Consider the following 24653-nt stretch of genomic DNA (forward strand, 5'->3'; position numbering starts at 1 on the left):
GGGCACCACCATCTCCAGGCCACAGCACCTGCAGTGGTGCCCGCTCTGTCTTCTGCTGCAGGAGAGAATGGGGCACTGGTATCTACCTCCTGCCCCCTCTCAGAGCCAATCCTAGCCACTAGCCCTCTTCGGTGTGGCCTTGGCTTCACAGACTGGGACACATACACCTTTTCTGAGTGTGTCCAAGTGGCCTGGGGATCATGCAGGGAATATTCTTGGGAAGGGTGGTTCCTGAGCCCAAAGGCAGAGGTGCTGAGCCACTCGAGGCCTAGAGGGTTCCCTTGGCAAGCACAGAGCTGAGGCAAGCGTGGGGGGCGGGGCGGCATTCGTGTGTTACCCAGGGGTGGTGGCTGCTCAGCTTCACTGTACCTGCTGCCTTCCCACTGGTTTATCAGGGTTCTCAGAGTTCTTACGCACTAAGTCAGGGTTTGGGTGTCTCAGAGTGACTGTGGGTACCTCAGCCCCCAAAGAATAGTAGCTCCCTTGTTCCAGTGCCTAGGTTAGACTACCAGGCAGCTCGGGCTCCGTTTTGACCCTCCCTCCCTCCCTCTGCCCACCTGATCCACCCGGTGTGGATTCACACATTGCATCTCCATGCCTCCTTCCCAGCTGTCCCAATGCAGGTGTGATCAGGGGTGGGTGGGGGCCAGCCCTTCAGTCCGGTGAATCTGCATGTTCTAGCCCTGCATCCTGCCCTTCTTCCATCACGCTTGGTGAGGCTGTGCTTCCCTCATCTTTCTGGGGGGTGTGTGTCTGTCTCTCTGTGTGTGTGTCTGTCTGTCTGTGTCTCTCTGTGTGTCTGTATGTGTCTCCCTCTCCCTCTCCTCCCTCTCCCTCTCCTCCCTCTCCCTCCCTCTCGCCTTGCTTTTGCCCCTAGGATGTCCAGGCGGTAAACTAGGGTCCTTCTGGAGCCAGAACTGCTGGGCTGGACAGGGTCCAAGTTCCTCCCTTGGAGGTCGTAATCTCCTTGGCACAGCACTTGCTGAAGCTGGAGTAGGTGCTGGTGCAGGGTAAGGGCGGCGGCCGTTGTCTTCTTGGTGTCTGTTCTGTGTCTCATACCAGATCACTACCAGGCTGCGTCTCACATCCATCAGCCAATACAGATATCATGCATGCTCCTCTCAGCTAGGGCCACTGTTGTTAGGTGACCTGTAAGTTACTTATTCGTAGAAAACTCCACTTGTCAGACTCTCAGTAGCTGGGGAAATCCCAGCCACTTGAAGAAGATACTTTGTAGGCAGTAGGGCTGGAGTGCTGCAGTTTTCAGGTGACAGCTTTCCTGAGCCATTGGTGACACTGTCACCAGCGGGGTGGTCGAATTTGGTGTGGGGCTTGCCTTGGCCTGACTTTGCTCCTTATCTCAGCCTGCTCACCATTACGTGTCCTGGGCTTTCCGGGGTTGTGCCAGATGAGTCAGGCGTGGCCACTAGGTGGCAGTGTTGTCCTAGCCAGGGCTGCTCTTTGCTTAGCGTTTCAGACTTGCCTGCCATGGGTTCAGGCGTGATCAGCACTTAAAGCCCTTGTGGGCTAAAGATGGTAGCAAGTTCTTGTGCTGCCTCTGTTTAAATTGAAAAGGCGCAGTTAATTTATCTAGGCGCACGGGACGTGGCACGTAGGAGCCTGGACCCTCACACTGGAGGCGCAAGTGGCCACCCTTGCAGTGACAGCTGGTTGATTTCTTAGCTGCCCAGCAGTAGGAGAGCAGTTACCCTGGATTGTCTTCTGAGGGCTGCATAGAGTTTGCACTTGGGAGACGTACCACAGCCTGCATCTTATGACAGGCTCAGAGAATACATGAACACTGTTCAGAAGCAGCTCTGGGGAATGGCCTCTGCAGGAGCCCCTCCCACAGCCAGTTCTGCTGTCTCTCGATCTGCTTGTGTTCATTTTACCTCAAGAAAATAGTTTGTTGGTTTTTCTACTTTTACCCCAATCCCTTAAAGCTCAAAATGTTGGGGGATTTAGCTTTTTAAAAATTAATAGCTACAGGTAACTGCAAGAGATACTGTTGGCAGACGCAGCAAAAATATTTCTACAGAAAATTGGATTTTGCACATAAAACTTAGTCATACTAATAAAGACAGGTCATTACCCGTTTTAAGCCAAATAAACAAACTCAAAAAGACCCGCTGTCAGTGTGATTCTTGGAGACTTTTTATTTTTCCGAGGTGTGTAAATCAACTTTAGTGTGGTGATTGTGCCTTGGATTTTACTCAAATCATTCCTGCTCTTCCACTGCTGGGCAGAGCCACCAAGGGCTGAGTGATTTACAGTCCTGTTGCAAGGTATGTTTATATTTAAGCCGTGTGACGGGGTAGCTAATGAGAAAGATAAGAAATTTACCGTCCTTCATGATTGATAGGATCACTGCCTGCGCTTTAATTGAAGTCTGACTGATCCCAGCTGTGGCTGGAGTTGAGGGAAAATGAGTTGGAGTGAAGAGAAACTTCCATATTTGTTTCTCCACGTTTCGGAGGTGGTCTTCCTGCTGGTAAGATGGTTGGCGGCACAAGCGCCGGTACTGACCGGGGCTTGGGTAATGGCACTGAGATAATTATGGTACCCGCCCTGTAACTTCCCCGGGGAAGGTAGGTTATGGGTACGAGGGAAAAGATTAAATACTCTGGGGTTTTTAATGGCTTTAAATTTTTACATGTATAATGATAAAATTCTCTGCAGCTAGTCTTTGCTAAACATTCTCTGGGTTATTATTTAAGACAGTTTAAAAAAAAAAAGCGGGGATGGTGGGGGAGCTCACACTGATAAGGGCAGAGGCAAGCCTCCTGCATTAGTCACTGCCTTAAGACCTCATGATTGCACTAACCTGGGCACGTCTGCAGCCCAGACCTGCCTCTGCCTGTCATTTTTTAAAGGTACCATTCGGGTTGAAGCTCAGTCTTGTGAAAATGTCTAAATTTTCCCATTAAGTGCTTAAAAAGTAATAAAACTAAAGTCATTAGACTTCACTCTTCAAAGCGTTATCTGGAGAAATATTCTCCAGCGCAATAAATCTGAACAAGGGTTCGACATTCATGTCCCTCGGACTCGTTCCCTGGAAATGGACGTTTGAAGGTAAATTGCTTAAGTAGGGCAGTTTAAATTTTTAATACAATCTTATTGTAACTGTTAGCAAATGATTGAGGTGCAGGGGAGCCTTATATGTTTTGTGAGATTGATAATGAATGCTCTACGGTGCCTTTTCTATGCTGAATTATAGATGTTATGACAGTTAGATGCTCAGGCAGGCACACAGGAAGACCTGTGCCTTTATTGGATCTTCAGCTGTGCCCCCAGAGGAAGGCCTAGTTTCACTGGATCCGGGCTCCTCTCCAGTTGGCTTTGTCTTAGGCATCTAGAGACTTCATTGCTTCTGTGGCCTGGAGAGGGTAAGGCTCTCACCACTACACGGCCAATACAAGCAAGTTAGAAATACCGGAAGAGCAATTTTCATCTCCCTATCAATTTGCTTTGGGGGAATAAGCCACCTCCTCTCCCAGCGGGATGTCTTAGGTCCATAAGGGGATCTGACGTACTTTTATGGATCAAGGAGGCCTAAAGAAATGTCTGCCAGTCCTTCTGTGGCTCCCTTCCGCTGAGCCTCATGCTGCTGGTCACTCTTTGGGTCATAGGCTCTTTTGCTGTGTTGACTGGATTTCGTCGTTGAAAGCACAGACTCCAGAGAAGTGGCAGGAACAGGGTGGCCCCTTGCTGCAGTGGACCGTGGCTCAGAGCGTGGCTGCATGGGTATTTCTGTGTATTTGAAGGGGGACACGCGTAGGCTGCTCTGCGTGTTTAGACTCCTTCCCCTGTGCACTTTCTGCTTGGAAAGAGAAATCTGATTTAGAAAGAAAGCCACATAGTGCCTTTGTCATCTTGTCTTCGTGAGCTTCTCCTGGATGCCCAAGGTCTAAGCTTGTCTCAGCAGCGTGGTCCATCGTCACTTTAAATTTCCCGGTTGTGACTTGTCTTTCACTGAGCACGTCTCACCTACAGGCATGGTTTTTGATATTCATTTTGATATTCAGCCAAATAGTGAAGGACTCCAACCCCAAAAGGAAAACCTGTCTTCTTTGAGTCACCTCCTAAAAGTCCTCTCTTCTCTGGGACACCCCTAAATGGTATAGAATCTCAGCCTGGCCCTGCTGACTTTCTGTGTTCAGCATTAAGGCCAACCTAGAGATGTGCTGAAGTAAGTGTGTGTGTGTGTGTGTGTGTGTGTGTGTGTGTGTGTGCGCGTGTGTGTGTGTGTGTGTGTACACTCATGTATGTACCTGAGTGTTTGTTTCTTTGTGCGTGTGTGTGTGTGTGTGTGTGTGTGTGTGTGTGCGTGTGTATGCACACACACTTGTGTTGGGAAGTAATGTAGACATCACATGATGTCAGCTCTCCACCCAGTCAGCAAATTGTCTCTGTTTATTTTTTGCTTTTAATATTTTAAACTAGGAGATGGTGGTTTTTTGTTTTTGTTTTTTGGAGTATAGGTTCTTGCATGTGTACCTGTGTTTGTTAGAGCATGACGATCTGGCCTGAAAGTCTTTAGGCCTAGCCTCTACCACAGACTTTTAAGGTGCCTTATTTCCCTGAGAACTCTAGCCTGGATGTCACCAAGAACGGTAGTTTTTACTTTTTGATAAAGAATATTTTCTTAGGGTGTATTAAAGCAAGACTGTCAAGTAGAAGGACCGTAGTTTGAGAAGAGATGGGTTGCCTTTTTGTCTGAGTCTTCATAACCTTTTTAAAATTATTTTATGCATGTGAGTACGCTGTTATTCTCTTCAGAAGAGGGCATCAGATCCCATCACAGATGGTTGTGAGCCACCATGTGGTTGCTGGGAATTGAACTCAGGACCTTGGGAAGAGCAGTCAGTGCTCTTAACCTCTGAGCCATCTCTCCAGACCCCTTCATAACCTTTGGTTTATGACTGCTGATGAAGTGTTAAGGGGGTGAACTGAAGGCTGCACAAGGCTTGAAATATGTCATACAATGGAAAGAGGGAGATGGCAAGGGGGTGGGGTGGGGTGGGGTGAAGGACGGGTGCATAGGTATGCAATAAAGTAGACATAGCAACACATTTCCCTCGTCAGGTCCAGGTGGGCAGAAATGCATGTTTATTGCAGTAGACAAACTTGTACTATAAACATTTTAGGGACAATTCAATACCGCAGTTACTGTGTTTATACCACCATATCCATCCTGATCTAAAACAGAGTAATTTATATTTAATATGAGAATTTTTCTCTCAGGGAGAAGCACACAGTATAGCATCTGTGCTTTTGAGAGTTTCCTGAGCTAAAAATACCCGATGCCAGTCAGTCGTGTGAGCTGCTGTGTTCCAGGAAGGGCTGAGGCTCTCTTGATGTTGCTAAGTCACTGCAGATTACAGATTCAAAATCAATCAGCATTTGCTGCTGAGCTCTAATTAACACTGAAGTATTATTAGTCACGAGGTGAAGTCTTGATCAGAGATGACCTCAGGTATTCTAAATGTAAATAAAATTAGATTTAGATCCCTTTTAATTACCTGAGGTGCTGTGCATAATTACAATGGCAGTTGATAAACTTAATTTCTCATTAAAGGAGAGAAATGTTAGAAAGTTTCTGTCCACCATCTACTTAACTCTTTGACAGCTGCAGTCCATTTAAAGCAACTGTTAGGGTTTTTATGCTTTCGTAGAAGTTTACATCATGTATTTTACTAGGCTCTTGAAACTCATCATAGGCCTGGTCACTTTTATTGCTATGTGTGTATACATGTGTGCGTGTGTGTACATGTACGTGTGTACCATGTACTCTTGTTCATAGGACAGCTTGCGTGAGTCAATCCTCTGATTCCACCATGTGGATTCCAGAGATTGAACTAAGGTCATAAATGTCTTTACCCACTGAGCAATCTTGCTAGTCTTGACTTCATTGCATTCAGGCAGCCAGAAGATTACAGTGTCTCCAAAGGCAAGCCTGCCCCATTAGCAACCCTGCATGAGGCATTGGGAAGGGCAGGGCTAGTGCTAGGTGGTGGTGGCTAGTGATAATTGACGTGTGTGTGTGTGTGTGTGTGTGTGTGTGTGTGTGTGTGTGTGTGTGTGTGTGTGTTCGTGTTCACACGCGCTGGGGGAGGGGGCGGCAGTGACTTAATGCACAAAGCCACGACGGGGACTGAGTGGAAATCCGTTCTGTCACCTCATCCTTCTTTCTAATCACATCACAATACATTGTATAATTCAACCTGTGTGTCACTGTCATTTCTCCTGGACCTTCCGACACAGCCTCGTGACTGACAGAGCTGGAGGAGAGGCCTTGTTCCCTCAGCACATGTGCTCATGTAGAGGCCCGAGGCCAGACATCTTATGGGATACTCTTTCTTCTTCTACTGAGTGCATCTTGGGATCAGACTCAGGTCGCCAGGCTTGGCAGCAAGAGCTTCTACCTGCTGAGCCACTCACCTGCCCTGGCTATTTTTCCCAGCAGTTTAAAGCTCTCTGAAGATTGGTGTGGACATAGGAGATGGCTCTGAGCACCTTGGCTTTCATTTGCCATGGATAGCTTCAGACTGGAGATGGATTTAAACTGTAACCTTGACTAGGACAGCAGTGGTCACTCAAGGGAAAGCTGATGCTTGCACTGAACCTCACTAGTTCCAGGTTTGTGAGGTGGCATCTACGGCTGGACGCCTGTCCTGCCCTTCCTTATTTAAGGCTCTGCCTGCCTCCGTAACCCCATTGACCTTGGTTTCTTTATCTGTTTAAAATCTCCATCTTTAAAATCTGGAGCTGTTGCCTTGGCTTGTGACGTTTACCTGGTCCTCTGCAGACTCTGCCTTGTTGCTGCCCCTCTGAGTTTGAGCCTTACTGGCTCCGCCCATGTCCTGACTGCTTTCTGATCTCTAGCCGGCTGCTTCCAGCAGCCTGGCTCTTCTCACTTTCTTTGAAGCAACTGATAATGGTGTGTTGGTTATTTTGTAACCAGTTTGGTCTTTTGTGAGGTTGGTCCTTGTGGCTGGCGAGCTGGGAGGCTGCAGAATGAGGAATTCCCAGCGAGTCCCAGAGCCCCCACTTCAGGATGTCAGAAGCAGCCGTGCTCCAGGATCATCGCTTCTCTGTGAGACAGCTTGCTGAGTTGAGGAGAAGTGACAGGTTCATTTTCCCCTCTTTGTTTAAGCCATTTATCTTTTAGCTCCTTGCCTGCCATCCGAATTGTATTGCCAATTTATTGGGATATTCACTTGCCTGGGCTCAGAAGGTGCTGATTTGCATCCGACTTAGGACAAGTGAGAAGGGAGGTTAATCATCTCCAAGGCTTCTGAACAGATCTTCCCCCCAGTGTTTAATTGTGATGTTTGAAGTGTTACATGTTTTCTAATCGGAGTGGGTGTGTGTTCCACTCCCTGAAACCCCATGTCAGTGAGTATAGCGTGCCCAAGCCACGCAGCTCGCTCTCCCAAAGATCTTCAGCCCGGCTTCTGCGTGTCTGTCTTCATGTCAGGCCAGTGTTCCCATGAGGCCAGTTCTCATACTGGCCTTAAACTCCTGATCCTCCTGCCTCAGCCTCCTGAGTGCCGGGATTATGGCCTATGCTGGGCTATTCGTTTTGTCGGCTCTTGCTTTGAGTGAGGTTGGATAGTAATGAATGCTTGCCCAGCAGTGAGCAAAGCTGGGATCAGCTTCTATCCTTAGGGTCTTCAGTGCAGAAGACCAAAGGTGACTGAAGGGAGCAAGGCCAGTAAGGGGACTGCCTCTCCTGTGTCATGCATGAGCCGTCTAGAGTCCTTAAGGAGCTTGACACATGCTTCCACACTTGTCAGCCTTCCTGCTTCCCTGAGGTGGCTTTTCCCAGCATGAATTAGTTTTGTCTCCAGTAAGCATCTTTGAGGAAGCTGGACTTATCAGAGGTCCAGCTCTAGTTCTCTGGACATAGGCTTCAGTGAGAGGGAATGGAGCTGGCCTGGGTCGTGTGACTCCTGACTTTGAGAAGCATCAGCTTCCTCCCTGGTCCTGGCTTAGAATTGGGCACACAGGATAGCCGTGTACAGCAGCTCTTCAGAGCATCCAAACCTTTCGCCATGAGTCGTACACTTGCCGTAGCTTGCTCTGTAGATCTGATGCTTCCCTCACATATCATCTGCCTAAACATTTCCTCCTTGTCATAGCTTTCTCTGTAGCATCTAAACCCTCATGCTTCCCTTGTGCACACAATTCCTTCCTGTTCTACTCTGCAGCACTGTTTGGGTTCCCTAGCACCAAGCAGCCAGGAGGAAATGACTCACAAGACAGGTGCTGAGAAGCAGCATCGCTGGCATGCTCAGCGCTGTTTCCTGTTACTCTAGGAAACAAAGTCCTGAAGAATTAGGCAGGAAATCTGGTCTCTTCCATCGGATGCCTGGGCTGCAAAGGAGTGTGCTTAGCATGCTGGTGGCTAGCCAGTGTGAGCTGGCTGTCTCCACTGCTCCTAAGTATATCCAGTGGTACGTGCGCCAACTCAGCGATACAGTGTCTGAAGCAGTTAGTGACTTGTGGGATACAGTACAGCCGAGTGAAGCAGCCGGCTCTGTGTATGTTAGCCATGGACTGGGGCTCAGCTTCATTACCTCTACTGGAACACCAGTCAAGGATACAGTCAAGAGTGCTCAGGGCCAGCAGCATAACTAAATGCATTCTAGAACCAACAGTCTTACTAAGAGAATTCCTGAGCCAAGAGCATGCTGGGAACAGTAGCACCACCACAAGCATTGTGGGACTGTGAACATGACTGGGACCCCTCGGGGGCCCTCCTGGCGATTGGCACTGGGGCTGAGTTGTGGTCATGCAGGCATCACCTGTCTTCCACCCTGGTCCTGACACCAGTTCGACAGGGGTGTGGTGTGGTGTGGTGTGGTGAGGGGGATTAGAAAGGCTGTGCTCACATTTGAGTTTAGACCAGTGAAAGCCCATGGAAGAGCATCATTCGGGCCCTGCTCTTCAGTATGATAGAAGTGCAGCTTTCAAACCAAAGCTAAGGTTCGCTGAGCTGAGGAAGCTAAGGAAAGCAGAAGGCATGGGAGATTGAAAATCCAGGGTTAGAGAAGAGTCCTGACAAAACCAGTTAAGATTTGCAGTAATTCAGGGGTGTGGTGGATGGCGGTGGTGGTTGTGTGAGAAAAGGTGCAGATGTCAGTTGCGATGTTGGGAAAGACAACTGGGGTACAGCTGGAGGACCCACCGGCATCTTAGTGCAAACCTTGACTGTGCAGACCTCACTGTCCGCCCAGGGTGCAGACTAGGGCCTGGATGTCCCTGAAGGACACCCATGAGTCTATTTGGTTTGGCAAGCGTGCTCTTCTGGCAAGTGTTGGGAGAAGTGTGTTGTACAGAGCTCTGCCCAGTGAAGCGCCACATCCATCCTGGCTGAGGCAGAACCAGCTAGTCCCCAGTCCCCAGTCCCCAGTCCCCAGTCCCCAGTCCCCAGTCCCCAGTCCCCAGGCGGAGTGTGGCGAGGCCCATTTTCAGCACAGTGAATGTTTCTGTTGTCCCTCTTAGGCCAGCACCCTGGTGGGGTGTCCACAGTACCTTCCCAGCTGGTACAGTGCTTAGGATGACACACGCCCGTGTTTGGTTACCTACATTGAGATAAAATGTAAGAAGCTGTGTGCTGTGGCAACATGAAGGGGTGGGGGAATGGGTGTGTTCCCCGCATCGTGCTTTCCTGTCCTTTGTCATAATCAGTGATTTTATATGACAGTCTGTTACACGTGTAAGAGGAGCAGACAGACCGTCTTGTCTAGTTGAGTCTCTCCTGTGCATATTCAGTATTCTTCCACATTTCTGTGAACAGGAAATCCAGGGGTCCTGGATACAGAAATCTCCCCTCGTTCTAAAATTCTGAAATTAATGTCCCCAGCCTTGACTTTGCTCCGTCCTGAAGGTAACTGTTTATTACAGTAGGCATTTAAATCCCCGATTAATAGGAGCAATTAAACAATAGCTTCATTTCCAGCAAATTAACAACCCTAATAGGTAATTGCGACATAAATGAAGATAAATTTGTTTTAATACAACGAGATAAAAAGAATACAGACAAGAACTGAATCTCGGATTAAGAATTCAGACTACATTACTTCAGGAAAAACGCAAAAGGCCTTACCAGAAGAAATTACAGTGTGGCTTTTTAAACATGTCTTAGATTAGAGGACTTTTTATTTTAAAGAGAGTAATAGAGATGTCGTGGGGACTGGAGGCTAGCCCAGCAATAGAGTACTTAACCTAGCGTGTTTTAAGAATCTGGATCTCCAGCATTAAAAATCAAGAAAGCCAAACCTACTTGTTTAATACACATGAACACACTAATTTATTGAGATGTGTGTATTGACAGATGGATAGATGGATACAGGCAGACATATGTAGACATTTTGGTCTCAGGAGGAAGGCAAGTCACCACAGAGTTTCCATTCACCATGGCCACTGATCCATCCTCTCTTGACTCGGTGGCCTGGGGACCACAGCTGGGGCTCTCTGTTCAGAGCCTCTCACTGGGCTTTCACTGGCAAGGTTTCAAAAAGAGGCCCGGAGGTCCACAAGGCCTGCTCAGTATTCCGTGTTCAATCGTAGGAAAAGTCACCTTCTTCTTCAGTATTTGTTCTAACTGAAGAACTATTCTAAGGGTTTAGAGATAGGTTTCTAGGGAACATGGATGCTATTGGGCCAAATAGTGTTTGTGAATGAGAAGGGCTGGTGGCCAAGCAGGACAGTTGGAAGGAATGGACATGGTTTGCATGGTGACAAGCTGGGGCTTGAAGCCTGTTCTAGCTTAGGGTAATGCGATGTCCCTTGCAGAGTCACATACCCACAGAAGGATCCCATGCTGTTAAAGAAACTGTTAGGGGTAGTGACAGTGTCACGGAGCTGTGACACCCCCCCCCCCTTTAACAAGAGTCTTTGGTAGCTTTGCTGCATAGCCAGTGATCATTACCCAACCGGAAGGGTGGACTGACAACATGGCAGTGTCTAATCAAAATGCCAGCCAGCCAATCTCTGGAGCCCAGTGCCTCCAGAGCAGTTTAGATGACCTCATAGTTTGACTGGATCCCAACAAGGTGTTCAGGTAGCAGACTACTGTCTCCCACCTTGGGAACTGCCTTTAGCTACCTTGTGGATTCTCAGCTCCGGGAGCCTTCACTGCCTCGCCGTTCGTTCTCTGCTTCTCCATTCTCCCACCCTTCTTCTTTTCTAGTCTCAGTTTTGTTCTTGGTTTGGTTTTAAAGCAGTGTTTCATGCAGAACAGGCTGGCCTTCAACTCGACATGTAGCAGGGAAAGATACCCTGGCCTCCTCTTCCCAGTGCCAGGATGACAGGTGTGTACCCTCTTGACCAGCTTATGCCATGCGTGGGAGGAGGGGGGATCTAGAACTTATTGCCCTCTTCCAACCAAGCTGTACCCCAGCCTTGCTCCATTTTTCTTCTTTTCTTTCTGGCATAGCCTTCTCTTTACTCAAAACTATATAAATAGTTTTATGTAGTTCTATACGTACAGTGCTTATGTACTGTATAAACGGCTGTTGGATACATTGGATCACAGCAGAACGGAACACACTTCCTCCAACATGTATTGACTTTGCCGTTTTTGTGGTGAGAAATATTCCACTTTAGTTTTTTTTTTCTTTTTTTCATTCCTAAGTCACACATTCCAAGCTATATGGGTAACTTGGCAATTAATTTCTCCTTAATTAATAAGCTAGTTTAATGATCATAATCCTGTAATTTAAAGTGGAGACATTAGTGGATCTTCTATTTGTCCCTGGAAGATTTACAGTCTGCAGTCAGTTTTTGTTATTTATGGGGGTTCCCCAGGTGATCCCCTCATGGCTCTCCATCAGGGCCTTGTGGTGAAGGTGTGATAGGTATTGTTTTGGGGTTGACTTAGAAGAGAGATGCACAAGTCATACAATGATTACTACTCAAAGTGACTAAGCTTTTAAAATATTTTGGGGGCAAGGTGGATTGGTGTGCTTGTAACCCCAGAAGTTGGGAGGTGTAGACAGGAGGATTGCTGAGATGCCAGCCTGGTCTGCAGCGCAAGACTGTCTCAGGTACTCACTGTACAGTATGATTCATGTCCGTCATGTGCCTGTTAGCCTTTGTTGGCGCATCTGTTACAAACATTAAAAATACTGTTTTATTATTTTAGGTAAATATTAGTATACTTAATTTTCTAAAACAGTACCCTGAAAATGGACCTTCCAATTCTAGGCTAGCAGCATACTGCTGTTTTTCCTGTAGCAACCCCCTTTCACACACACACCCCCTTACACTTGTCTAATGATGCGTCTTATGTACTCCACTCTGTAAACCATAATGGCAGGGCTGTGTGCTGTTCTCAGCTCCTAGGTCCTGTTCTTCCCACTCCTCACTTGCCATCTCTCCCTCTAGGGTGGGGGTTCTCAGCCTTCCTAGTGGATGCGACCCTTTAATTCAGCTCCTCATGTTGTGTTGAGCCCCAACTATAAACTAATTTTCATCTACTATGGCTACTTCATAACCATAATTTTGCTGCTGCTATGAATCATAATGTAAATATTTTTGGAGATAGAGCGTTGGCGACCCACATGTTGAGACTTGCTACTCTAGAACCTTGTGGGAATTTATCTGAGATCTGTGGGTATTCTGGAAGAGGTAGCAAGACTTTCACATTTGTGCTAAGGTAGGACTACCTCGGGAGTGCAGAAACCACCCTTAACCCACATGAGGTTTGTGTAGCCAGAAGCATTTAATATCTAGTGAGAATGTCATAATTACAATGTTACAGTCAGATTGCCTTGGAGAAGAAACCCACATGAGGTTTGTGTAGCCAGAAGCATTTAATATCTAGTGAGAATGTCATAATTACAATGTTACAGTCAGATTGCCTTGGAGAAGATGACCCTGCAGCCAGGGCCTCAGGCTATAGTTAGGCGTCCTTTAGACTCTGTCTCTAATCAGCCATGGGTGGGTGAGGGCTTGGTCGGGGTATTGACAGTGGAGGTGGTTTGGGAGCTTCTCTGGTGGTCGGACACTGGTTTTGTGTGTCTGCTCTGCCCCTGTGCGCTGCACAGGAGCCTGGGACTGCAGCAGAAAGAGGATGTGTGGCTTGCAGCACTGTAAAGTCAGACATCGGGCTGGCCGTGGTCTTGTAGTTTTAGAGCACAGGAAGGCCTTGGGACAGTTTCAACAGAGAGCTGTCAGCATCGAGAATAGTTACTAAAGTACGAATGTCTAGATGCCTCCCCAAGAGAGAATCTGGAGCTTGGAGAGGCCTGAGGATCAGAGCCCTGGGAGTACCTTGTGAGAAGCCAACAAAGGAATTGAGAAGTTCCAGGCAGAGGGGTGAGGCCAAAGCCCTAGTGTGTTTTGGAAGCCTAGAAAAGAATGGAATGGACAGTCCCTGGAGTAGTCAGCTACACCAGAAACTCCCAGGGCTCATGGGAACATGGACTCTGACTTTCAGGCAGCTTCCAGAGGCCGTAGGCACCACACAAGGTCACTGAGACAGATCAGCTCCTGAGGTACAAGGGTCAGAAGTTGTGGGTGGGGGTAGCCTCAGACAAGGACATAGGCCTGAAGGAGGCTGCTGGAAAGAGGAGCCCATACCTCTGCTTGGTCCATACACCGTTGTCGTGGCAACAAGCTGCTTTTGTTTATGTCACTGTGTTAGTCATAGAAGACAGTTTATTTGGGCTTACAGTTCCAGAGGGATATGTGACTGTCATGACAAGTAGCAGCAAGAAGTAGCAGGCCTGGTGGCTAGAGTCGGAAGCTGGGCACTCACGCTCATCTTGAACCTCAAGCAAAACACAGAGAGAGAGAGAGAAAGCAGCATGACCCTCGTCAACTCTGAGTCGGCCTTGGAGGTGTGTTAGGCCACGCTTACCTTCTAAGCTCTCCCCCACACAGCGCCAGCACCTGGCAACTAAGGTGTCAGATGCCCAAGACTATGGGGTGAGTACCTCACTGAAACCACCACAGCCAGTTATGGGAGTACCTTAGAGAGAAAGCTGGAGAGCAGGGGGTTCTCCAGGTCCTCTCCTGAGTCAGTGTAGGTTGGGCTGGAAGTCCTGCCTGAAACCTTCAGGCATGGTCTGAGCTGCTGTCCTCCTCTTTGTTTTGTTTTTTTAAATTCATTTGTTATATTTGGGATTGTAGTTGGCTTGTTTGAGATCGAGTCTATGTGTAGTTGTAGGGTTATGGTTCCCGTGTCTGCTCCACCACAGGGCTTGGCCACTCATGGAAGCAGGATGAGGGAGGTTTGACCACGCTTACCCTATGCTGTTGCTGGGCATGCTTGGGACAGCTGGAGCAAGGAGGCTGGGACTGTCTGGTTCTCAGGCCCTCGGACACCTGGGTGCTGCTGGGAGCCTCGGAAGAGCTGAGAATGGAGTGGGGGCCCGAGGGCTAGATCTAGCCTGAGGGTGGGGGGAGCTCGACTATGGCAGCCTTGGCTAGGAGTGCAGAGAGGCCTTCTATGGGAGATTAGATGGCAGCTCTGTAGATTAAATACCTTTTAAATTTTATTTAAAGAGGTTAAATACCTTTTGCAGGGAGAAGTGTCTGGGAAGGAAAGTTCATTGGCTAAGCCTCCAGGCCTTTAGATACCTCATTAAAATGGAGATCTACTTTGAGCCTGTGTGGCCTGTAGCCACATCCCCTACCTATGGAGGGGCTTGAGGTGTTGCTCTCATGTGACTGAAGGCCACAATTCTGTGGAGGACTGCGGCTAGTGACAGGGGCCTGGTACCTGGGAACAGGTGAAAGGCCTACTTCCCTTCAGGGTTACTGAGGTGTCTAGCCTTAGCTCAACCAGGAACCAGGCAGGCTGCCTTTCACAGTCCCACATGTGGTCTAGGCTGGCCTAGAATTAGTAGTTTTCCTCCTGCCTCAGTCTTTCAGGTTTTGTGAGACCAGTGCGTCTTCAACTGAGTCCTCTTTATCTGCCGGATGGAGTGAGGTCATAGGTCTTCCACTATGCCCAGCCTTCAGCCAGCAATGACAAGTGCCTCTATGTGCATGGTCACAGGGCTGTGAGCAGAGGCTCACTCTCCTGGCAGGACCAAGGAGACTCATGGTTGTGTGGATGAGCCAGCAGCGTCATGGGAGGAGAAAAAGCCGTGTGTGACGGGGTGAGCAGATCCAGTCACTGCCAGTTTCCAGCGCTTCCTTGTTCAGTAGAAAATGTTCAGTTTTGGGAGAAGCAAGTAAATTCATGTTGGTTTTTGTTGTTAGGATCTGTAACTTTTTCTAGTTGGAGAATGAAGTTATGTATATGAATATATGTTTTAGTTTAAAGATTACATTAACCCAGATTAGGATGGAGACGTTCCAACTTGGAGGAGAATTTTGTCACACCGCCAGGTACTAGCCCACCCCTGTTTAAGGTGGCACCTTTCTGACTTGCTCCTCTGACTGAGCTTGACCATTGTGAGCTTTGAGATTAAATCCACAGGTACAAACAAACGGCTAGCCAAAGGGAGGGCTTTCTGTTGTCCCCCACCCCCATTCAAGTCCAAAAAGAAAGCTCTTGACCCCTGTTCAAGTCCAGACAGAAAGCTACATTGTAGCGGAAGCAGCTTTAAAGAACCCCAAGCCCCCCACACCCAAGAAGGAGAAGAGAGAAATTGGTGGGACTCTGTGGTAAAGGGCAGTGGTCATCTTGTCCTAGATGACACATTTAGATGGAGCACAGCCCTTAGGGGTATAGAACCCCACCAAGCATGGAGAATAAAAAAAAAAAACAGTAAAAACAAAACAAACAAACAAACAAAAAAAACCCAGATCATTTGGGGCTTGGGTTTTTGTGTGTTTGATACATAACACATAAAGCGAGGCGTTTCCGTGTGTGTACTACTGGTGTAAGTATTTGTCGAATGGCCAAGCTTCTAGCATTTAGATCACCCAGCCAGCAGAATCTGGGGTTATATCTGACTGTAACCCTACCAGCACTTTATTCCAAGTATCAGCAATAATTACGGTTTCACGGTGGCAGGCCCAGCCTTTGTCCCTGTGGCCCATGCTGTAGACTTGTGTTTGGGGAGGGACTAAGCTGTCACTGTCAAGTTCAGCTCTGCCTAGGTTCCCACACAGTCCCACAGTGGTGGACATGGTCCTGTAATCGTACACGTGGCTCCTTCCTGAGCGGAGTTGTCTCTGCACTTTTCAGTCACCTAGTGACACTTAGGAAAGTCTTTAACTGAGTCGCCAGGTGTGGCGCTGTTTCTTCCTTGAACACAGCGCAGCTGAAGTAGCAGCAGCCATCAGCGAGTATGTGGCTATTATCAGGAAGTTAATATCCATTTTCCCTTAGACAGAAAAGGTGCCATGGTGTCTTACAACACCGGACAGCCTTCTTCATCTTCCCCCTTTCTCATTTGACTCATCCTTACCCAGAATCCTCTTGTCTGTCGTTAAGTAGATGCGCCCTATTCTTATGTTTTATCTTAACAAATTACTCACAACATCGTGGAACAAAAAATTGAAAATATCATTTTCTTTCCTTTATTGGTGTAAGTTAGAAGGTCTGAAGAATAATAAAGAGGAAATGGCTCAAACACAAAATAAAATGTAGTAAAAAGTAAATGCTGCTGACTGTTAGATGCTATGGGTCTGTGTCCTGGTGATGAAGTTTGAGGAGCAGTCGCCATGGGCCCAGGGCTTTTACTTAGTGTGCAGCCACGCTCTGTGCCGCCCATTGCGGCTTTGCTCTGAGCCGTGCCCTTTATCCTTAAATAGTTGCCGGTGCCTTCCATGAAGGATGGCAGGGATTCACACTCAAAGTGTCACACGATGTGAGTTTCCATAACATGCTTGACTCAGTTTCCTAAACCTTCCCTTACACAAGACCTTCATAGCAGGTGCCCAGAGTGCGCAGTTGAGATGTTTGGTGCCTTTCCTCTAGGGGCCATGGTTAAGTCGTTTTGGGTCCAGGTTGGTGGGAACGCAGGCTGGGAGTAAGACCTAACATTGATTATCTGAGCCTCCTTTGACAAATGCTTAGTTTCCTGGCGCATTAGTTACTTTTCTGTTGCTGTGACAAGAACAACTGGGGCAAGGGGGTTTCTCTTGACTGACAGTTCAGAGGGGATAGGCCCCATCATGGTGGGGAGAGCATACCAGCAGGAGCGCGAAGATGGACTGGCAGCCAGGAAGCCGGCTGATCACATTTCATCCCTAGAAAGACAGGACAGGAAGTAGCACCAGGCTAAAAAATACACATCCTTCACCAGGGCTCCACCTTCTAACTCTTCAAGAACTCCCTGAACAGTGGCACCAGTCGGGTATCAAGTTTCCAACATACGAGCCCAAAGGGGCATTTTACATCCAGACCACAGCACCTGGGCAACTAGGATTTGGGGTTAATTTGGGGTTTGAAGTTTCAGAACCTCCCTGTGACACTTATTTTTCAGCTCTTGGACACTGACCTTAGGTTTTCTTTTTGAGTGCACGTAATGATTTTTCTTAAGATAGTCTAATACACATTTTCAACGGTCCCTGATCAATACACCAATGGCTTTGAAATGACGGAGTGCCACGAAATTCCTCTGTAATTTAAACATGATTAGCTGATGAAGGTTATGATCAATACGTGGCGGGAAGATAAATTAATTGATACCATCCTTTCAGGGTGATGAGAAGCCTTTTGGAGGTGGGCCGTGACTGATGAAACAGCGGCTGCTTCGTCTCTGGGAACCATTTTTTATAGATTGCATTTCCACATCTAACACTACCATCCATTTGCACAGAAGCATGAGCTGTGGACACACCAGCTTCTGCTTAAAGTTGTGTTCATTTGAAAGTGAAATTGTCTGTGAACACCGAGTGGCCTGGTTCTTGTAACCATGGGTCCTAGAGGGACAGAGTGCCTCAGAAGGAGCATCAGTGTGTGAGGGACAAGGACCAGGAAACTCTGGCTTAATTCCAGGCCTGCCCCTCCCCCCACCCCCTCCCAAAGACGTGTCCCCACACGGTACCCACTGCAGCTACTCCTCTGCAACGGCACCTATTGGTACAAGAATGGTTCTTATGGTCATTGATTCTCCTTGCAGTTAAATTCAGTCTGCCTTATCAGCAAGCCTGTCTGCTGAGAGAAGTTATGGCTGGTTGAATTTATATTTGTATCGACTAAGATAAACTTCCGGTGTATGTGGTAGTATGTTAGAATGAAAACAGAAGGAAGGGTCCTTGATAAAATTACTCTTATTTGAGTATTTAATTCTACAAATCTGTTACAAGTCATTTTTTTCAAGAAGCTTCCAAAAGGATTCTGTTCAGTTTTTTTTCTTTGGGATTACTCTTACATCAAATAATTGGAAACAGTTATTTGATTAGGATAATTCACAGTGGCTGTGTACCTCTTGCTACACGTTGCTACCTTGAGGTGGTCCAAGCTGGCAGGCTGAGGCCCTCCCAGGGGTTAGGACTGGTCTGTTTTGAATCCTATCTCACTGGTGTGGTTTCAGTTCCCAAGTCACCTAATGGCCTGGTGACTGCTGGCACCAGAGTCGCATCTGTACATTTCCAAGAGAACAAGCAAAAAGACAAAGAAAGGGACAAAGAGCATCTCTCACCTGAGGACAGGTCCTGATAGCCAAATGAGCTTCCTATTCTTGTCCCATTGGCCAGGGTTTGCTTGTGCTCTGGTTCAGTTGGCCAGGGCTTGCTTGTGCTCTGGCCTGATTGGCTAGGGCTTGCTTGTGCTCTGGCCTGACTGGCTAGGGCTTGCTTGTGCTCTGGCCTGACTGGCTAGGGCTTGCTTGTGCTCTGGCCTGATTGGCTAGGGCTTGCTTGTGCTCTGGCCTGATTGGCTAGGGTTTGCTTGTGCTCTGGTTCAGTTGGCCAGGGCTTGTTTGCGGGCTATGATCAGCTGGGAGATGAGATTCAGAAGTCCTGGGAAATGTCATATTTCTCCTAGTAGTCAGGCGTCCAAAGGAAACGGCAGGATCCAGGGATCACCAGAGGTCTTTGGTGTTCCCTTAATATGTGGGCGACCTGTGGCCTCACATCAGTGTCTCCTGTCTCTGTGTCTACTAGTTGCCCAGAAGATTGTTGCCACGAGGAAGAAGCAGCAGCTGTCCATAGGCCCCTGCAAGTCCTTACCCAACTCTCCAAGCCACTCCTCTGTGTGTTCTGCCCAAGTGTCCGCAGTACACATCAGCCAGGTATGCGAAGTGATGTGGGAGATGAGGCAGTGAGCGGGTGCCAAGGATGACCGGGGGCAGGGAGGATTCGCAGCCTGTGCCAAAGCTGTCATCCTTCTTTTTTTAACTTTGTAAATAACAGCATGTCTGTAATTGACTTCCCATTTTCTTCAGAGGCTGCTGTGGCCACGTGGGCTTTATGGGAGTCGGTCTTTAATGTTCTATCTGCACACTGCCTGTGTTATGAGGCATGCTGGCACAGGGTGGTGCCAGGTGTGTGCTGCTGTCTTTGTTGTTGATTGAAACCACTGGCTCTGCTCTTGGTAGGTTTACAGCGGCAGCAGCTGTGAGTAAATCTTATCGGCTGAGGAACACACTTACGCTTGGACCTTTGGTTACAGCCACCATCTCCTCTAGGTCCTGAGGAAGCCAGTACGATCCCTCAACAATGTTTTACTAAATTATTAATTTCGAAGCAAAGTATTTGTCAAAGGGATCCACGCAGAACCTTGTTAAAGAGCTGGTGACTTGCTGGTCCTTGTTTTCTGATCAGTCCTCCTTGGGTATGTGCTCCATTCCAGGAGCTCAACTTGCCTGGGAAGCCAGCACCCCGCTACATTTACCATTGGGGCCTAGTCAGCCACACACCCGAACCCTTCACTATTGGTGTCTTTAGCTTTTGAGTGATCGAAAACCGTTTTAGGACAGTACTCTGGTTTATGAGGTTCATTTAAGGGTGGCTGCTTGATGTTCTGAGTGTCCATTCCCTCTTCACCCTGGGAGGAACAGTGACGTGACCAGGGGACCATTTTTTAACTGTGCCTTGCTTTTCAAAGTTCACTGTATTGGTTCCGACACTCATAGTCTCAGTAGTCTAGAGACTGAGACATAGTGATTTTTACGTCAGCCTAGGCAACAGAAATCTTTTCTCCAGAAATAGAAAGACAATTTCAAGCCCCATTCAGAGACCAGAGCTCCCTTTTCTCAGACAGTTATGTTGTTTCTAGTAGCATTCGATGCTTGTAAAACTGGCCAGGTAAAGGAGTTGACACCTTATCTCATAGAGAGAGCTGCTTCATGGCCACTTGCCATTTTCTTGCAGTGACCCTTGCTTGGGAAGATTTTATGCTGTTTCCTTGACAGGACACTGTTTTTGTTTTTAACTTTTACAGACAAGTAACGGAGGTGGGAGTTTAAGCGACTACTCATCCTCTGTCCCTTCGACCCCAAGCACCAGCCAGAAGGAGCTTCGGATCGACGTCCCTCCCACTGCCAACACTCCAACGCCCGTCCGGAAGCAATCCAAGCGCAGGTCCAACCTATTCACAGTGAGTATCAGTCCTGGGGACCAACCTCTCAGTGTCACTGGCATCTTAGTCACATGAGGTCGGCAGAACTCAAGCTAAACTAGTGAGAATTGCAGTGACTCTCTCGAGTCTGAGAAAATTGTGAGAAGCAGAAATTTGGTTCCAGAGCAGAATGGGAATTTCCCAGCAGGGACTGGGTGTGAGTCCTGAGGCGTCTGAGTACAGCCTTTACCTCCCAGGACTTCCATGGTCTCACACTAAGGACTTGTGTTAGACACGGAGATGGCGAAGGTCTTGGGGAATTTACACTCACATCTAACCTTAGCTATCACCACATTCACCTGCTGGGGTCTGAGAACTGACCCCGGGGGTGGGCATGGGAGAGATAGGACTCACCCACTTCTCTCTTTCTCTTGGGCTTTCCTCAGAGCCCTCAGGAGGTATCCTGGATTGGAAATCTGAGCTTAGATTTAGAGACCGAGTCTAAGGTGTGGACATGGGTGTGCAGTTTTTAAGCTTTTTGAGCTGTTGGGTGCAGATGCTCCCTGACTACAGAAGAGGGAAGCATACTGTTTCCTGCTTCTCATGTCCATCAGACATCACCATTTATCATGGATGACTTTGTAGTTGAGCCCAGAACTACTATGGTGTGATTTCAGGAAGTCTTTCCCTGGCCACTCTGTCTTGGATTAAAGCCTGTGCAAAGCCTCTGGCCTTTGGATTTGGTTGGGCGCTACTGACTGAGCCACAAGGAAGTGCTTTGTCACTGTCTTCTAGTCTCGTGGAGTAACTAGCAGTTCATTGTCTGACTGAAGCCTCCATTTGCAGATGCTCATACAGTGTTATAGGTACCTCCAGGTCTGTGGTACCTCACTCTTTCCTACCATGTCTGTGACTGTCTCCATGGTGAGGTCATTCACGCTCGGTCTGCTGATGATAGCAGGTCCCCTCTAAGCCATCCCATCCTTTCCTTTGGTGCCCTGTATCTTACAGCTCTGACACGCACCGCTGGCAGCAGCTTGTTTGACCTTAGACAGATCATCTCTGAAGCTCTCTGATCTGGGAGCAGTAGCTGGTCTGCAGTGGGGCTATCCGCTGAGAGCACCCTAGAGGGACAGAGGCGCCGCAGTGGGACCACGTCTGTTGTTCTCACTGCTGTTGAAGTCAGGAACATGGACACCAGTCAGTGGATGGCTGGGTAGGTCTGCAGGGGTTGTTCTGGCTTCTGCACAGTGCAGGCAAGGGTCTGATGTGTGCACAGACACAGGGTGGTGCGCCATCAAGTTCCTTAGACACAGCACCAGCAGTCACATATGCCGTCAGCCTCTAGCTGATGTCCTGAGTAGGACAGTCAGTTAAGGAGGTGTCACTTCACAAAACAGCGACTCCCCCCACCCTCCAAAAACAAAAAAACAAAAAACAAAAGAACAGTTGCCACAGTTGTCTTTAGAAGCATTGGGCTCCCAGGATGGACTGGTTCAGTGGTGGATGAGAACTTTCTGTACCCCTACCACACTGCAGGAATAGCCACGCAGAGGACGACGCCTAGCTAGCTAGGTTCTTGCCGAGCTCCACTCAGTGCAAATTAACTTTGGTTTCTGGCACAGGAAAGCCAGGACGTACTACTTTAAACAGAACTGTTCCTTTTATCCAAAAAGTCCTGAGTGATGACGACCCACATAGTCTTAATTTTAAGATCTGAAGCGGGGAGGGGAGAAATGGATTTGCTAATAGTTGATCTTCAAAACCCTGGCTGTACTCAGTGTCTAGGAAGTAGCCACAGTGAGAGAAAACAGAGGTGGGAAGCATGGTGCTACGGGCCCTATAGGGCATGTGCGAGGGGCTGTAAGAACAGGGCGACAGAAGCTCCCTGTGAAGTACATCATTATCACTGAGGTGTCTTAGAATGCCCCTGGTTTCGTTCGCTGCCTGCCTCTTCAATGTCAGAAGACACTTTGAGAGAAATGCGTTTACAAAGTTGAAGCTAGTGTTCGTGGGTTAGAAATTGGGAGTCCTGCAAGTGTCTAGCGCCCCTCTGGTTTTCTGTTGTGGCACTGCAGGGTAAAGCCGCTGAAGTGCCTGGAAGCCTTAGCGCAGTGGCTGTTCCCAGGTTTGGCTTTTGCATTGGGCAGATTGGTGGTGGAGGTGGTGGGAGAACGGAGTTAAAGGACTGAGGAACGTTGACTCCACTAGATGTCAGTGTTAGACAAGCAGTGAAAAGAGGGAGTTAATTCTGAAATCTAAGCAATTAAGAAACCAGATTTTAATAGGTAACGGCCTGCTTCTGTCTTCAAAGATGTCCAGTTTTGCAGTCTTCATTCCTGTTGCTGTGGGTGACTTCTGACTAACACTGTCAAAGTATATATGTCATTTAGCTGTGCTGGATCCAGCAAACTGTCTTAGTTAGCTCTTCCCACGGCTCAGAATGTAGCTATGCAGGTGGGCTCTGTCCACTCAACAATTAGCACCATTTTAAGAAGGCTGGAGGCAATTCCTATGCTCATAGTGCTTAACCCGTCCACACGTCACACAGGGCCACACAGGGCTAAGACCTTCAGCTCTCGGGGTATTTCCATTTGCAAACGTACAGGTTTTAAACAAATAAATCCCATGTATTTTGTATGAAATTACATAAACTAAATCACACCAGTTGTAACAGGTCTTACATTACTTTGCAGTGGCAATTTTGCCTTACCAATGAGAATTTGAATTGTATTGTGTTTTGTTAGGTTTTTTTTTCTTTCTTTTCTTTTCTTTTTTTCTTTTTTTTTTTTTTATGTAAGGTCATTGCTTTGAGAAATGAAAGATTAGAAGATGACCCAATGGATGCCTACTTTAGAAATAGGCAATTTGGGGGTAGGGGGAAAGTTCATTTTAGCAGTCCAATTTACATGTGGTTGAAATGTTTTGTGGAATAATATTTTGAAATATATAAGAGTTAAGAAAAGAAATACCACTCGTATTCTGTGTGGTAATCCTGGGATTGAGCAGTCTGCTTGCAGCTGCTGCTTCATGCGGCACAGACCTCCTCAGTGAAAATCTGAGCTACCTTATCCATCCCCCTGCCTCCGTTCCAGGGATTGCCATTTACCTGGGTGGGTAGATACACGTCTGCATTTGGTGGTGTTCCTAGCAAGGCTTCTTAAGTTCTGCGTGGTGTTGCCTTATCCCTTTTCAAGCTTTTAAAGAATTATGTCTTTATGTGGCATTTTTAAAGCCACATAAAAACTTGCTGTGCGCTGCTGATGCCATTAAATAGAGCTAAACTCCACGGTACCCGAAGATTACACAGAACCTGGACCTACTCAGAGAAGCTCACAGGAGAAAAGGGACAACGCGGTCCATGGTATAAAAGAATTGACACTTGGTGTCTCACGGAGAACAGGAGCCCCGAAGCCTGGCATGGTGCGTTCCTTCTGCTCCTGCCCACTGGTTGGAAGTGAGGAGCAGACTCCGATGGGCAGGGATGCCCGCGGCGATTCTCCGCCTGACGGGCAAGGGACTGGCTGCCTCTGTGACTTTGTTTAATACGTATGGGGAGTTAACCATTTTTTTAACGAAGTAGATAATCCTTCCCTTCCCTCCCCTCTGTCTTCAGTGTCTGTGGTACTCAGCAGTCATTCTAAGTTCGAAGTGGTGGCCTGAAGTCCCTCGCCCTCACGGGTGTGATAAACTCTGGTTCTGAGGAACGTGGCAGGCTTGATATAGCAGTGGGCACCAAGGGCTGCCAACAGCATCTAGTGAGCAGTTTTGGCAGCAGGGGAGGATGTGGCCCACTGAAGTCTCTCAATGTGGGCAGGAATGTACGGGGACCTCCCCTGGGATTCAGAGATGCAGGGTTCATACCTACTGGATTGGTTGTGGTTTACTTGTCCTTGGGTCAGCCTGTGGTAGGCAGCCAGCACTTCTGCCCAGCAGCTTGTCAGAGCCTTCCTGTAGTCTTACAGCACTCTCCGCAAAAAACTGTACCATTGTGGATTTTTTTCCCCCAATGAGTACCCTGAGTTTCTGTCTCATTTGTCTCTGAGCTTGTGATTATGTGGAACATGGCTTCTGTTTCATTACACATTTCGAGTGGTGTTCAACAACACTGCCTGCTTCTTCCTGCTGCCGTGGAATCCAGAATTCTGTTCTGAGAACAGCGACCGGGGACAGATGCGCCGCCTCCAGGAAAATGTTCATTTTTTTAAATGTTTGTTTTGTTAATTATTCTGCT

General features: G+C 47.9%; 1 protein-coding gene and 1 long non-coding RNA gene across 31 annotated transcripts in view; one reads left to right on the plus strand and one right to left on the minus strand.

The window, feature by feature from the left end:
• Agap1 (ArfGAP with GTPase domain, ankyrin repeat and PH domain 1) overlaps positions 1–24653 on the plus strand; it is a 435485-nt gene that overhangs the window by 187686 nt on the left and 223146 nt on the right. For all 30 annotated transcript variants that reach the window (NM_001401593.1, NM_001108230.2, XM_087566482.1 and 27 more), the window contains 2 exons: positions 19024–19151; positions 20303–20458. In NM_001401593.1, coding sequence (NP_001388522.1) covers positions 19024–19151; positions 20303–20458 — 284 coding nt within the window. The remainder of the gene's footprint in view (positions 1–19023; positions 19152–20302; positions 20459–24653) is intronic.
• On the minus strand, positions 5073–13642 carry LOC120094807 (uncharacterized). Its single transcript, XR_015629733.1, has 3 exons — positions 13594–13642; positions 12065–12116; positions 5073–5481 (listed from the first exon to the last, which is right to left on the minus strand). It is a non-coding gene; the product is annotated as an uncharacterized LOC120094807 (long non-coding RNA).

Source organism: Rattus norvegicus, chromosome 9 (assembly GCF_021556685.1).
Source record: "Rattus norvegicus strain SHRSP/BbbUtx chromosome 9, alternate assembly SHRSP_T2T, whole genome shotgun sequence".
Taxonomy (NCBI): domain Eukaryota; kingdom Metazoa; phylum Chordata; class Mammalia; order Rodentia; family Muridae; genus Rattus; species Rattus norvegicus.